We start from the raw sequence: 14743 nt of genomic DNA, 5'->3' as shown, positions 1-14743 counted from the left end.
AGGCCTATGCTTGCCCTGCTCGGCCTCGTTACAGATGGAGAACCATGAGGCCCCTTCTCCCAGCATCACTGCATCCCACTTTCCATGCACACAGGAAGGGGCAGAGGAGCAAGCCCCAGGCCTATGCTTGCCCTGCTCGGCCTCGTTACAGGTGGAGAACCATGAGGCAGGGCCCTCGCGGGCACCTAGAAGCACCCCGAGGCACCCGTGCACCTAGGAGCTGGGGCCCTCGCCACCCTCATGACCTGCCTCGTCAGGGCGAGGGGTACGTCCACTTCCTGGCTGCCCACCAGGAGCAGCTCTAAGACTCTCTCTGGAGAGGACCGTGGCACAGACGGTGTGCATGAAGTTCACATCCCCCAGACACTAAGAAGAGGTGCAGGGACCCAGAGTGACAGGTGACAGGATGCACTGGCCCCTCGAGGACTTGAGACTCCCACATTTCCCAAATTTTCCTACAAGTCCAGATCCCAGCGAAGACCTCCTCCAGAGGCCAGCTTGCCTTCTAATACTGGGACAGCCCCGTCACTCCGCCGTGCTGGTACGCCCGCTCCCCCTGGTACGTGGAGTCTTGCGACAGCGCCACATCAATCTGTGACTTAAACTCATCTCCAAGGTAACTGTCCTGGAAGACAAGGTTGGAGAGATGAGCACCCAGTCGAAGGATGCGCACTCACCCTCCCAGGCTTGAGAACCTGCTCTGCGTCCAGCCCATCACCAGCCGCAGGGAATAATCTGGAAACTTATCCTCAAGCCTAAGTGGCAGGAAACCCACACTGGTTACTTCACCATTGGAGACATGCTACCCAGGACAGTATTGTGGATGGAATGTTCTAGACCTACAGTCCCCCTGCTAAGGTCTTTAGGGGTGAGTGTCATGGGGTCTGCATGTGTGAAGAGGGCTCCCTGGGCTGGTCTGACTTTTCTGTGGGTGTGAGACGTCTCAAGTTAAAGTGGCAGAGGGCTCACCTGGGACAGCTCAGGCTGGGAGAGGCCGGGCTGGCTCATCTGGGAGGGCTGGCTCATGGAGATGTAGCCCTGGGTCAGAGCGCCCTGTGAGAAGGGCTGTGACGCCACATCCTGGCTGGCCTGGCTATTGGGGAGATTCGTCTGGCTGGGCCCAGGAAGCCCAAAGCGGTTCTTCTGGCGTCCCCCACGACCGGTCTTGCCTTTTGGGGTGCCCCGGCCTGAAAGACAGCCATCCAGGGTTCCTTGAACGAGGTTCTGAGCCTCACAGACAAGCACTCCTGCTCAAAGCCTGGATGTGAACAAACTCCAAGGCCAAACTGCTTTTCCCCATGGGATGCCACTCGGTGCTCACCTGCGGCTGGCCCATTAGCTTGTCCAAAATACCCCGGTGGCGGCATGGGCGGCATGACCAGGTTGAAGGGGATGGGAATGTTCATGGCAGCCACGTGGCTGGGGCCAGCACTGATCATGCCAATCTGGTCATGGGTCTGGAAGTACATGTTCGAGGGCCGGCCTATAAGACACAAGGTGAACGGCAGGCATCACACTGCATCCAGCTGAAATGTCTGTTTGGTCCTGTCACTGCTTTGTCTGCCCCAGCGTTTCTTGGTGCGTCCCTAACAGCAAAGTCACCTGATGCAGAAATCTCACAACTCAACCCCCTCCCCCTCCCTGCGCCCAACAGCCTCCTTGAGGCTGGTGCCTGGGAAGGCACCTTTTCTCCCAGGGGATTCTGAGAATCACTGGCCCATGGGGATCTGAAAAACTGAAACCGCTATGCATTTCTAATTTCTTAAAAAAAAACCTTTTATGGCAAATGTTATATTCATATTACATGCTACCACTGCCACCCTGCCACCCCCCAATCAAAAGAAAAAGACCAAGCTTGACAGATCAGCAGATCTCACTGAAAGCAAAAGCCCCCAGGGCAACCTTGGGTGTAGCCAGACCCACAGTGGCATCAGGGATGAAGTATGGACCCAGGAAACCCCCAGCCACACGGGGACTCATCAGATATGGCGATAAGAGATCTGTTGTTCTTCAAGAACACAATCCCTGGGACTTCCCTGGTGGTGCAGTGGTTAAGACTCTGCACTCCCAGTGCAGGGGGCCCAGGTTCGATCCCAGGTCAGGGAACTAGATCCCACATGCATGCTGCAACTAAGAGCTCGCATGCTGCAACTAAGGAGCCCATGTGCTGCAACTAAGGAGCCCGCTTGCCGCAACCAAGACCCAGCGCAACCAAATATAAGTAAGTAAATAAATAAATATTTAAACAGACAAAAACAAACAAAAAAACACAATCCCCTGTCTGAGCCCAGGGACAGGGAGAACACTGAGGCAGGGAAAGGGGCCTTGCCAATTTAATGTGGAAGAGGAGCAGCTGGGGTGCGCCTGCCCTCAGGGTGAGTGGCAAGCACATGAGAGGTTTAAGGCCAATGTGAAACTCGGGGAGGTGGCACAGAGTCATGGGTGAGGCAGTCACCCTCCATGCGGGCTGGTGCAGGGAAGGGTCCCAGGAGGCAGGGATCTGGGGGATGAATGGGAACCGTCTACAGACTGGCTCAGGCTAGAGTCGTCATCCCAGGCAGCAGGATAAGGCTCAGCCTCAGTACATACAGAAGCCTCACACAGGAAAAGCGGGCATGCGCAACCCTGAGGTCTGACAGATGGAGCTGAAGCTTGGGGAGGCCGCGAAACCTGAAATGAGGCGGTGGGTGTGACACCCCCACTGAGAAGGCGAGCGAAGGGCAGGCAGGGTGGGGTGTGAGCACAGGGGCAAACTGGCTGAGCTGCGGTATTTGTTGAGAAACCGCTGTCCACTGAGCTGTATTATTTTAAAAACATCTGGTTTTTAGAAATGGCCAAAGACCAATTATTTGATTTCTGACAAGGGAAGCTGAGAAAACTCTGTCAAGCAGGCTTCTGTGGACCAAGGCTTGGGAGGCCACTCTAGGAGTAACAGGGCTGGAAGCTGTGGGCGTGGGAACGGTCAACAACTGTGGGGCCGGGCCGGTCCCCTGCAGAGACTCACCCTGGCTGCTCCGGTCATAGACCGATCCTGGGATGATGGCCTCCCGGGCATCATACATGGCTGTTGTCATGAAGCGGGCTCCCTGCAAAGGGTTTAGATAAGTGAGGAATTTATCACGTTGACACAAGGAAGAACTTTCAAAGATCTGGTGGCCTGGGAGGTGGCCAGGCTGCACTGAGGACTACCCCGAGGCTTGCCGGCTTTGGGCCTTGTGTGCTTTGGGCCTTGCCTGCCCCTCCTCACCTGACCTGGTCTTTGTTGCCAAACATTTCCGTCTCTGGGCTTCAGCTCAAGCAGCATCCACTCCCTAGGCCCCCAGAGCACCTTGGGTTTGCCAAGTTCCCTAACTGCTTGGGTCTGACCCCTAGATGCCACCTGTGACGTAGCATCCCATGAAGTCCAAGGCCAGAAAGGCCTCAGAACAGCAGGGAGACCTGGCGTGGGGGGGCTCTGTGGGGACAGACCGGCACATGCGTGGCTCCTGTTCACACTGACACTCTCGGCGCACCCTCAGCTCACACTAGTCACGTGTCACACCTGCCATCGCTCACTGCCACGTGCCCGGAACACCGGCTTGGGGAGGACGGGGTTCCCAGCAGTCTCCTCCCCGCCTCCCCGCCCCCTGCCCGCGGCCGGCCCTCACCGGGTTGATGGTGTTGACCAGCTTCCTGGGCTTGCTGAACTGCATGAGGCTCTCCCGCAGGTTGTTCAGCGGCCCCTCCACCAGCACCTTCTGCTCCTTGTAGTAGTTCAGCAGGTGGTTCCAGAGCGGCTGCTTGGACAGGGCCTTCGGGTTGCCCACAATAATGACCCCATATCTGCGAGACGTGGGCACAGAGAGTGCTGTGCTTAGGGCTGCACAGTGAGCAGAGCACTACGCAGATCGGTCCAAGGCAAGAGCAAACAAACTCAAAACCCAAGTCCAGAGTAAAAGGTGCCCAGACAGCTCTCCTGGCACCCCGCCCACCAGGCACCCCTCCTCTTGCCACACAGGAGCCTTGGGTGCCACCCTTGACCTCCCTAACCAGACGCCTGCCCTGCCTGTGCCAGTGCCCGCCGTGAATGCTGGGGACAGGTGGGTAACTGCGAGCTGAGGTGACTTTCACTGGAGCCCACCCTGTAAGCTGCCGAGCCTACACTCGGGTTTGAGGGCAGATTTCTGTGGAGCCCAGATGTCAAAACACCTCTGTGCACCGATGAGCTCAGAGATGAGTCTCCTTGTTTGCAACCATGAGTCAGCCTCCTGGGCACTATGTCATAAGTGGCCCAGGCAGGCTCCACAGCGGCTTCAGGACCCCTGACGGGCCGGGCATGTAACTCGAGGCCCAAGCTGAGCTGCTAATGGATGCTCACACTCATCAGGCTGTGCTGGGACCACCCCCGCCCCTGCCAAAGCTGGCCACCAAACAAATGGGGTAACAAACGAAAACCAAGGCGCCCTCAGTGGGGAAGGAACCAACATGCAAACGTGAGCCCTGCTTGGGGCTGGTACGATGGTGGCTGTTGTCTGGTGTCTCGTGGGGGTAACACGGGGTCCACCTTGCCCTCTGGGTCCCTCACCATTTCAGAAAAGTTTTATTCCAGAACTGAACAAGGCAAATAGGACTAAAACATTAGACTCATGGATTAAACAACTTGACAAGGACACTCCGCTGTTGGGATGGAATTTCCTTCGAGACTGAGGCCACAGAAAGCCACCAGGACACAGAAACAAAGACAACTCATGAGTGAGACGTTCTTTCCGAATTGCTGCTGGGAGCCCTCTGACCACTAGCACTGGCGAAGCCCCTCTACCATGCCCTGTGCCCCAGCCCAGGGTGCAGCTGGGGTACGAGAATTAATAGGAAGAGAACCAGGCACTGAGCAGCCTCTTGGGCCAACCCCTCCCAGCGCCTCAGAAGGACTCCTATGCAAGAGAAGCCACCAGCAAGGCCCAACAGGACTCAGTCCTCCATACCGTGCTCTGGTCAAGGCCACATTAAGCCTCCTGGGGTCGTTTAAAAACCCAATGCCTTGGTGCTCATTCGCCCGCACACAGGAGAGGATGATGAAGTCCTTCTCGCGGCCCTGGAACGCATCCACGCTGGCGATCTCCACCTCCTGCAGGGGCAACGGTCACGGTCAGCCAATAGGCTTCCTTCAAGGACCCCTCAGCCTGGGGTGCTCAGCCTGGTGTTAAGATGCACCATCAAATCCCAGCGATGAGCCTGGGACCCGAAGCCTGCAGAGCCCCTAGGTGCTGGCCACTGGCTCACTGCGCCTCTGCTACAAGGCGGTCAAAGTCAGTGCCTGGGGTAGGAGCCAGCAGACCGGACTGGGCGCGCGCACCTGGTAGAGCTTGGTGTGCAGGGAGCCACTGAACTGCATGTACTGCACCAGGTAGGAGCGCTGGCCCTCATAGGGCGTGATGATGCCGATCTGGTCTGGCTTGGCGCCTGCCTTCAGCAGCTTCGTGGTGATCTTCTCCACATTTGCAGCCTCCGTCCTAAGAAAATCAGGCTTTCACTTCCCAGGCTCCACCTGTGGGCTCCTGAGACCCCCCCCAAGGCTGGAGGCTGTGGGAGGCTCAGGGGCAGTTCCGCCTCCAGCACGACCCTGGGAAGACCCTGCCCAGTGCGGCCACAGCTGGGCTGCCCATCCTTTACCAAGGGAGTCATGAGGGATAGAAAGGCTCATGCGTGGGCTTATGAAGGATCTGCTCAACATAAAAACATACGCTGAAAAGATGAGATTGGAAGTAGGCTGTTGGTTTAAGTGTCTGAACAGAATAAGGATGAGGGGGACAAGGAAAAGTTTCACCACCACATTAAACAAAACCACAGGTTAGCAGTCACTGGACAAGCCGTCACTGAAGCCAGGAGACGCCACAGATGAGTCTCTGCTTACCTGTTTAGGTAGGAGGTGCCTGAGCTGGCAATCTCCTCTTGGCCCTGGGTCACGTAGAAGAACATCGGTTTATCCGGTTGGGGCCACTGGAAGTCAAACCCCTTCTTCACACGATCCGCTGTCATCGTAGAGGAGAAAAAAAGAGAATATCCTATCAGAGAAGAAAGTGTAGGCAGTCTGGACTGAGCTAAGGTGGAGAGCTGAGTGGAGGCCATGCCATCCTGGGCAGGCACACGGTGGGGCAGGAAACCGCAGGCTCCAGACAAAAGACCCAGGTCTGCGGGCCCGGGCCAGGCCACCAAGTACCGAAACTCCCAGGAACACCTGGCACCGTGTCTGGGATGAAGCCGGCTCACTGGCTGAAAAGATCTCACTGGTTAGTGCTTTCTGCAGTCTGTTTAAGAAACCTGTGTCTGGGGGCTTCCCTGGTGGCGCAGTGGTTGAGAGTCCGCCTGCCGATGCAGGGGACGCGGGTTCGTGCCCCTGTCCGGGAGGATCCCACGTGCCGCGGAGCGGCTGGGCCCGTGAGCCATGGCCGCTGAGCCTGCGCGTCCGGAGCCCGTGCTCCGCAACGGGAGAGGCCACAACAGCGAGAGGCCCGCGTACCGCAAAAAAAAAAAAAAAAAAAAAAAAAAAAAGAAACCTGTGTCTGCCTCAGGGTGACGAAGATATTCTATTTCCTTCCAGAAGCTTTATGATGTACCTTAAGGGACTCATATGCCCCTACAACTGGCTTTTAAGAATGACACTGTTGGGACTTCCCTGGTAGTCCAGCGGTTAAGACTCTGCACTTCCACAATGCAGAGGGTGCAGGTCTGATCCCTGGTTGGGGAACTAAGATCCCAAATGACGCGTGGTGTGGTAAAAAAAAAAAAAAAAGAATGACACTGTTGAGCTGACCCCATCTTGTCACACACCAGGGCCTGTGGACACACGGGTCTGCCTCTGGACTCTATCCTGGGCATTGTGCCCAGTGTCTCTGCAACTGCAGCTTTACAGTAACTCCTGACATCTCCTAGTATGAATTGCCACCTTCGTCAGGCTCTTGATGTTCGTCTTGCGTGCCTGGTCCTTACAATTTAAAAAAATCAGCTTGTCAAATCACATACCCCACCTACACCTTTGGGAATTCTGACTGGAGTTGTACCTGATCAACAGATTAGTGTAAGAAAACTGGTATTTTTGCATGAAAATAGCCTAACACTGATGAAGGAAGCTTGACCCACGAGAACACGTTGTATGATCCCTTTTATGTCAAGCTGAAAATGAGGCAAAGCCTCAACCTTTCAAGCGAGGGCAGTGGCTGGCAAGCTTGGTGACCAGCTCACTGCTGGCAAACGCTTAACCACCTGCTGGGGGTAAGGCGAGGGCTCATCTACAGTGCTGGCCAATTTCTGTGGTGTAAACACTCCCGCCACCACTGATGTCAGGCTATCCTGAGTCCGTGGGTCTGGGCAGGCACCCGCACCGCCCTGGACAGGGGTCACTTCAAGGCTGCAAGGAGCTGGTCAGGTTGTGCTTTTAGATGCAGGTGCTAGTGACACAGGTGTGTTCACTTAGTGAAAACTCACTAAGCTCAACACTTAGGATCTGGGCACTTTTTTACACTTCAGTAGAGAGTTTAAAAAAATATACTCATGGGCAGTGATGGTTCAGCAGTGAACCACCACCACCAACCCCTGCCCTACGGAGCCGACGCCGTGGAGGTAGGTGGAGCAAGGTGGGCAAGGGTGTGAATCATGGTTAAGTGGTGGCTTTCCCAACAAGTGTCAACCGTGTCAGAGAATCACAAACAAGCTCCTCATGGCCTGGCCTTTTCTAGCCCCACCACCCAACAGACCAGCAGCATTCTAAGTGTCAAGACTGCATTGCACAGCAGCCATGGGGCCCTGGCCAGGCACGGACACTTTCGGCCTCAGTCTCCTCACTTATAACGTGGGCTCAACAGGCCGACGTGGTGGGCTGTTGGCATTAATGAGACACTAACTGGTTCTTGAATGAATGCTGGTCTCAGAACCCCTTTACACTCTGAAAAGTTGAGTTCAAACAGCTATTGTTTTTATGGATTACATCTACTGATATTTATTGTATTTAAAACCCAGAAATCTAAAATATTTTAAAATTCATTTAAAGATAAACATATTAACTTACAAATATTTTTTTATGAAAAATAACTATTTTCCACTAAAATATATATTTAGTGAATTTTCGCAACTCACTTCACTATCTGGCTTATTCTAGTCCTGTTCCCAGTCTCCCATGAGCCCTTGCAGCATGTGAGGATGGTCACAGATGCACGTGGTTGGAAAAGGGAAGCGTGTTTTATGACCTTTCCTACTACTGTGGAATTCTGCCCGATTCTACAGGTAAGCTGGACGGGAGGTCACCCTGCAGGTCAGTGACGATGGCCTTTCTACTCTGCCCTGCACCTGCATGGCCTTTGGCCCCCCAGTGACTTGGGAGCACCCTTGCTGGCCATTGGAATGGCAAGTGCCTGCTCACCCCGTCAAGCAGAGCTTCCAAAGGCTGACGCACTTGACATCTGTCACCACCAAAGATCTCATCAGAAAATCCACTCAGCATTGGGAAGACTTGATCAGCTTATGCTAGGGGACATGGGTTTTCCAAAATTCTAATTTTGGTGTGAATTCTCAGATTTTATCACTGGTGATGAATACTCTCAGTTATTTTCCTTGAAGCCACAGGCTCACTTTGGTCACTTTTGGGAAAATGCCTGCTAAATACCCCAGTCTGTATAACCAGTGTGTGAGTCCTTCCTTCAAGCACCTCACACCCCTGCCAAGTTTCTTAGGAGAACGTCCTCTCCCATCACACATAGAATCACAAGAACATGCACTCAGGGATTAGTAAACTGAGTACTCTTCGCTTGTGCACCCAGGCTGGTGCCTGCCACAGGTGCGTGGTGGTGACGACACACAGCAGCCTGGTCGCACCACTGACTCATGCTGAGGCTTCTGTGCCATTAGCGTAAGTGTCAGCACAGCCAAAAGGCACACGGTGTCCCAGTGTTACTACAGAAGTAGTCTGGCCTTGGTCGTGCAGAGGTCTTTGAGACCCCCACGGCCTGGACTTTGAGAACCACCGACAGAGGAAGGAGCGGGACAGGCAGTCAGCTCTGCCACCCCCTCTTGTGTGTGTTGTGTGTGATGCGCCAATGGTGGGAATGCTCACAGAGTGACTCTGAATTTTACGAGGACGCGGGCTCCCCCTTGCCCACACCCCGAGAATGTCCCAGAGTGCACTTTCTGTCCCACTGACCACTGCATCTCTCTGAGGCGTCCCCTACCCACAAGCAGTCACCACCTAAGGCCACTTAAGAAGGAAGTGACAGGAGGTATTGTCTCCCCAGGCCCCCCACTCTGGGCCGAGTATTACCTGCAGTGACACCATTCTGAAGAGAGCCCTCATAGAAGATGTTGGATGGGAAGGCACTGAGCGCAGGATGCATCCGATACTGGACCTGCAGGCGGATGGGACGGATGCCCAGCACCACCAGGCGCTCAAAGAGCGACTGGGACAGCCCGGCCTTGGCCGCCTTCTTGCACATCACCACGGGGCCCAGCTGGCAGTGGTCGCCCACGAGGATCAGCTGTGGTGAAAGGCCCACACAGGTAAGAAGCTCAAGCATGGAACAGCCTAGACATCCACTCAGGGGACTAAGAGGGCCAGGGTCCATACAACCACCCGACTATGTGAATTCAAGTGGCAAGATATGGACTAGGGGTGGGAAAACTGCCCACCACATACATGGAACACGCAAACTTGCACTCAGAACCCACACAAAGGCACTCTGTGCCAAGTCCACCCTTCGAAGACCCCCTCAAAGGGCCTGCTGTGCATCCCTCTGTGCTCTGGCAGGGCATCAAACAGCACCACAGGACACTTAAAAACAAACCCCCAGCACTAAGAATTACACAGAACTGGAAAAAGAGAGAATGCACACCAATTTTCAAACAAGACTATAATGGATGGGCTATGGCCCACCTGCTTGGCTCCAAGGACCACAGGGACCATACACTCTGGCTCGGTGGCCTGGGTGCTCTCGTCGATTAAAATGGATCGGAACTGCATCTTGGCGAGCCTCGGGTCCCCGGCGCCCACACACGTGCAGCAGATGACATCTGCATTCTGGGGAAGAGAGTGCGCCAGGCATCAGGGCACCTGCACGGCCAATGTTCCCAGATCCCCAAAGCAGGCAGGACGGGACACAGACACCATTCCGGTCCACGCCCTCCTCAACAACTATGGAAATAAGTGGCCCCTCCCTGACAACATCTGTCCAGGGTGCAATGACCCTAACTTTCGAGATCCTAAGTGGTTGGGCTTCACTTCTAAGAAAGAGCTTGGCGCCTTGAGACAGCCTCTGAGGGGCAGCGCTAAGCCAAGGACACCATGCTCAGGCTGAGATCCACTTTTGGTTGGTTCATCAGCAGAGAGCAGGAGACAGCGCTCCAGACCTGCCCCCTGCCCCACCGCGGGTACGGACCAGGTTCCCAAGATCCCAGCAGCAGGGAGGCTGGCGGGAAGTGGAATCTACCTCAACAAGATGTCTCTGTGTGATCTCAGAAAAAGCATACGGAGGAGGGTATCAGAGTTCTCTCCTCAAATGCAAAAGAACAAACTAACTAAAGGTGCCATCGTGGACTTAACATATCCAAGCAGGTCCTTTGGCCCAAGTGAACAAGACAAACGCCCAAAGGCCCAGGCCAGTTCCCCCGGCAGCAGGGCAGGTGAGTTCACCATGAGCAGCTCCCTCTCGGCAGTGCGCTTCAGGGCCCGGTACCGCTTTTCGTCCGCAGACGACAGCTCGCCAGTCTCATCCTTCAGCTGCTGCAGCTTCTGGAGCTCTGGCATGCTGCAGACACAGGGGCACATGAGAGGGAGGCGTGTGCAGCCAGGGCCTGCCCAGGGGAGACACACCTCGCTTAAGGCCGGCTACCCGACACCCACCTGTCCATGTTCCTGATCTGGTTGTGCAGGGCCAAGAACGACACCGGGGAATCGATGGCCTCTCGGCTCTTGGCACAGAGCCGCACGACTTTCAGCCCAGTCTGGTGGATCTTCTCAGTCAGCTGATCCACGGCTATGTTGCTTGGAGCACAGACAAGCACGGGCCTTCAACACAATGTGAGCAAACGTCAGTGCTCGCCCAGAGAAAGTCGAATTAGCCAAGACTGTTGTTTTGAATCATAGGCGGTAGAGCCAGCTCAAGCTCTAAGACTAAAGCCAGGAGTGACACGATGCTGAAGGAGCTAAGAGCCAGATGGTCTGGAGCTTCCTGATCTTCACTCTACTCAAGCAACCCACCGCTAACACCCGAGTCCAACATCCTCACCTCCCGTTTGCACTGTAAAGTCTCTCAAAGCTCCAAGGTGCACGCAGGCACAACACGACCCAGGATGGACCTACCCACTACGGCCTTTACAAGAATGGCAGGTTTGCTTGTTAAAAGCAACCACAAAGGCCAGATCTAATACAAACGGCATAGAATGCAGCGTGCCAGACACCCTGGGCCCCAAAGCCTCCTGGAAGACAGGCCTCCCTCTCCCCCCGACTTGGGCCGTGCAGAGCCCTACCCATTGCCTTGCCGAGCCAGGTGGTAGACAATGGTGGCCGAGGTCACCGTCTTTCCTGTGCCCGGCGGGCCCTGGATCAGACTCAGTGGTCTCTGCAGCACAGTCTTCACGGCGTAAACCTTTGGATACAAGTGGCCGTCAGGGGTGCAGACACGGCGGAGGGCCGCTCACCAGGCAGGCTCTGCAGTCCGGGACCCTCCTGCCCCCGGGGCGGGGGAGAACCTGAGAGTGGTTGAGGTCAGGGAGCCCCTGCGCCGTGAAGCGCTTGGGCAGCTGGCACTTGATGATCACATCCTCCACTTCGTGGCCGAGAAGTTTGTGGTAGATGTAGCCCGACACGGAGGTCTCGTCCACAGCAAAGGTTTTCAACGCACTCTGCATCCTGAAAGGAAAGCTCCAGGTCAGTGGCACGCACCACCGTGGAGCTGCTGTGCAGACCTGCCCCTCTGTGATGAGGAGGAGAAGCACGGAGACGCCGGAGGCAGCAGCCACGCCAAGGGCAGGTGACTGCAAAGTAGATGCAGGGAAGTAGAGGCTGGGAAGGAGGCAGACATACCTGTCGAATGAAGTTGACTTCCACACGAAATCCACCTGGAAGTTATGAGTCACCTCCACGGGTGCACCCACACTGCTCCGAAGCTCAATAGCGATCTCATCGCCATAATCTATGCCGCCGAGTTAAGTCTCATCCTGGTCAAAAGCCTTTCTGAGGAGACCTCACTCTGTTACTGAAGAGACAGACCCTCCTCTGCACCAAAGACAGAAAACGCAGCCAGAGACCCATGTTCTCAGTGACAAGATTCTGCCCACCGTGTCCGGGGCCAGCACAGCCAGCACTGTCCTCCTCCTCGTGAGCCCTGGGGCAGCAGCCAGCACCCAGCATGGAGCAGCCAAGCCCAGGGCCCAAGTTCCAGGCCCTGATTGTGAATTTCCGCAGAGCCCTCAGGCACATAGCTCGGAGCACCCTGGCTTCTGCGTAAGCAGCTCTCTTCATCAGTTTTATAGAAACGGTGCCCCTCAGAGGACACCTGAAGAAAGGGCGTTGCAGCCGCAGCTGTACACACCCTTCCCTCCACCTGAGGCCCCGAGGCTGCTCTCAGCAGTGACCCCCACGCAGGTCTCCTGTGCTCTGGACAAGCTCGTCAGAGACTTGGGCAGACAGTGCCTGTGCCAGCCCTTCTTTACACAAAGGATACTATCAGGGACCTTGATGACGTGGCCGATCCCTTTCCATAGGGGCGCCAGGTCCCCTTTGTACCGCAGGCATATCTCATCCCCTTGCATGAGCCGCATGTCTTACAGGGAAAAGACAGCAAGAAAGTTAAAGTTTTCACATGTGCCACAGACGCTACCATGAAGAGTTCAAATTAAGGGACACTTTACAAGGGTGAAACTAGGAATTTTATGCTACTTATGGTCACAAATATTTTAAAACTTAAAATCACCTCTTAACCAAATTATGACTAAATCCTCATTACCAGAGTCAGTCTTGGGCAAAGTGAAGTAGGCGATTCTCTTCTTGTTAAGGCCCAGGTCCCACCTGACCGTGATGTTATCTTGAGTCTGAGCACATAAAAAATAAGAGCCCTGTTAGCCTGCAACACAGACACAGGCCTGGACTCCTTGTGTCTGGGTTTCCACAGGTGCGTGCCCTATGGCGAGCAGCACCGGACAGCCTGAAACACCAACAAGGGCACATCCAAGAGACAAGTCATTAGGACCCCGAAACCTGCGCAGGATGACCAGGAGACCCCCACATGATGTCTGTTCTTGGAGGCGGCTTCTCTGTGGGCTGCGGAGGGAGAGAAGGAAGCCGATGGCCGAGGACACATCTCGTGAGCCTCAGGGCTCCTGCTTCCTATGCACAGTCTCCGAGGGACGGGCACAAGGAGTGTCCTCAGTGTGCTGTGGGCTCCTGAGGTCTGACTCTCATGGCTGTGGCAAAGGCTACAAACCCAAATGTAAGGAATTTTTGTTGGATTTAAAATCAGAAAACACCCAGGCGGGTGTCTGGCTTTGAGTGATGGGGCGTCTGCCCACAGGCCTGTCCTCAATCCACGGTTCTGTCTCTCAGGGGCTGGGCCTCGGCCCACGTCAGCATTTGCAGTCTGCAGAGAAAACCACCCTCCCCAGACCTTAGGAGAGATGCTTTGTTAAAATGACCAAACCCTCCTGCACACACATCACCTGCGACTCTTTGAGTTTCTTATCGTAGTCAGCCTCCAGCTTGACCAGAGGACCGAAAATGTTCTGGTACTGGTAGGCATCCTCATACCGCAGGAGGACATGCTGCGGCTCCTCATCCACTCCCGGCTTCTCGAGGTCCTCCAAGGTGGCAGAAGGATTTTCCTAGAGGACAAGAACGGCACCACGTTCTTCCCTGTTCTCACCTCTAAAATGAACTATATGCGAGCTCCCCAGTCAGTAGAGGCACAGTCACACCCACCATTTCTCAGAACGAGCTGATGTTGGGCTGATGCGGAGAAGGGCACCCGGTGGTCGGTGGTGTCCACTCCGTAAGGAGAGCCCTCATATCAGGAAGTCCACGTGGCACACAAAGGTGGACACCCCAGGTACACAGCCCTGACACACCTATACCATCAGATGGCTGCATTCTCCAACAAAGGCCTAACCCCTGACCTGGGAGCGATTACACTTCTTCCTGGCTGCCAGAAATTACTGGCTTCCCTGGCTGTGTAAACAGAAAGGAAGGCCCACCTCCCCATTTCCTCCTGATCCTATGCTGCACCAACAGAAGCAACGCACACTTCCTTGGCAGGGACAAAACAGTATGTGGGCTGTCTGGATACAAACAGGAACAGTGAAATAATTGTGGCAACTTGAAAATCAAGGTGGAAAGGTTCCTTGCTGGACTGCCCTTCAAAAATATTTTGACTTGCACTTGAAGATAAATTCACATCCTTGATTATATGGGTGCCTAATTAAAATTTCTAGCCTAGTTACTAAAACTTTATCGTAAAATATAAACAGCCAGAACCAGAGATGGGCTTCCCTGGAGAAACGGTCTGTGGGCAGGGCAGGAATCCTGCACGCCCCCAGCCTGGTGTCGCCCTGGCTCTGATGCGTCGCAGGCCCGACCAGGTTTTATGGAGTACACCCGCAGTCCTGTCTGTCCACTCAGGCCCGGCTCTTCCTGACATGTCCACACACAGTCACCAATGGCCAGTTCCCAACCACTTCCTTCCCACCACCTACCCTTGCCCTCAGCAAGAGAAAAATTCCAACAGCTGGAGCG

The 14743-nt window shown here is 54.9% G+C and overlaps 1 protein-coding gene across 4 annotated transcripts in view; it reads right to left on the bottom strand.

Annotated features, from left to right (window-relative positions):
• Positions 1–14743, bottom strand: part of UPF1 (UPF1 RNA helicase and ATPase) — a 36022-nt gene that overhangs the window by 2253 nt on the left and 19026 nt on the right. For 3 of the 4 annotated variants that reach the window (XR_016391477.1, XM_022558284.3, XM_089905315.1), the window contains 18 exons: positions 13675–13836; positions 12933–13050; positions 12684–12782; positions 12044–12152; positions 11710–11869; positions 11488–11606; positions 10862–11026; positions 10652–10766; positions 9896–10039; positions 9287–9500; positions 5891–6008; positions 5333–5489; positions 4962–5104; positions 3648–3822; positions 3005–3086; positions 1322–1483; positions 970–1187; positions 503–625 (listed from right to left, as the gene is read on the bottom strand). Coding sequence is in view for 3 of the 4 variants with exons in the window: in XM_022558284.3 (XP_022413992.1) it covers positions 506–625; positions 970–1187; positions 1322–1483; positions 3005–3086; positions 3648–3822; positions 4962–5104; positions 5333–5489; positions 5891–6008; positions 9287–9500; positions 9896–10039; positions 10652–10766; positions 10862–11026; positions 11488–11606; positions 11710–11869; positions 12044–12152; positions 12684–12782; positions 12933–13050; positions 13675–13836 (2580 nt within the window). In the remaining variant the exon portion in view is untranslated. The remainder of the gene's footprint in view (positions 1–502; positions 626–969; positions 1188–1321; positions 1484–3004; positions 3087–3647; positions 3823–4961; positions 5105–5332; positions 5490–5890; positions 6009–9286; positions 9501–9895; positions 10040–10651; positions 10767–10861; positions 11027–11487; positions 11607–11709; positions 11870–12043; positions 12153–12683; positions 12783–12932; positions 13051–13674; positions 13837–14743) is intronic. The other variant, XM_089905314.1, reaches the window with a different exon arrangement.

The sequence above is a fragment of the Delphinapterus leucas genome, unplaced genomic scaffold, assembly GCF_059928025.1.
Source record: "Delphinapterus leucas isolate spDelLeu-1000000601 "Yukka" unplaced genomic scaffold, BTC_Dleu_Yukka2 spDelLeu_asBTCV2_sq25, whole genome shotgun sequence".
Lineage (NCBI taxonomy): Eukaryota > Metazoa > Chordata > Mammalia > Artiodactyla > Monodontidae > Delphinapterus > Delphinapterus leucas.
The sequence above is the reverse complement of the archived record's forward strand: the minus strand, read 5'-3'. Positions and strand labels throughout refer to the sequence as shown.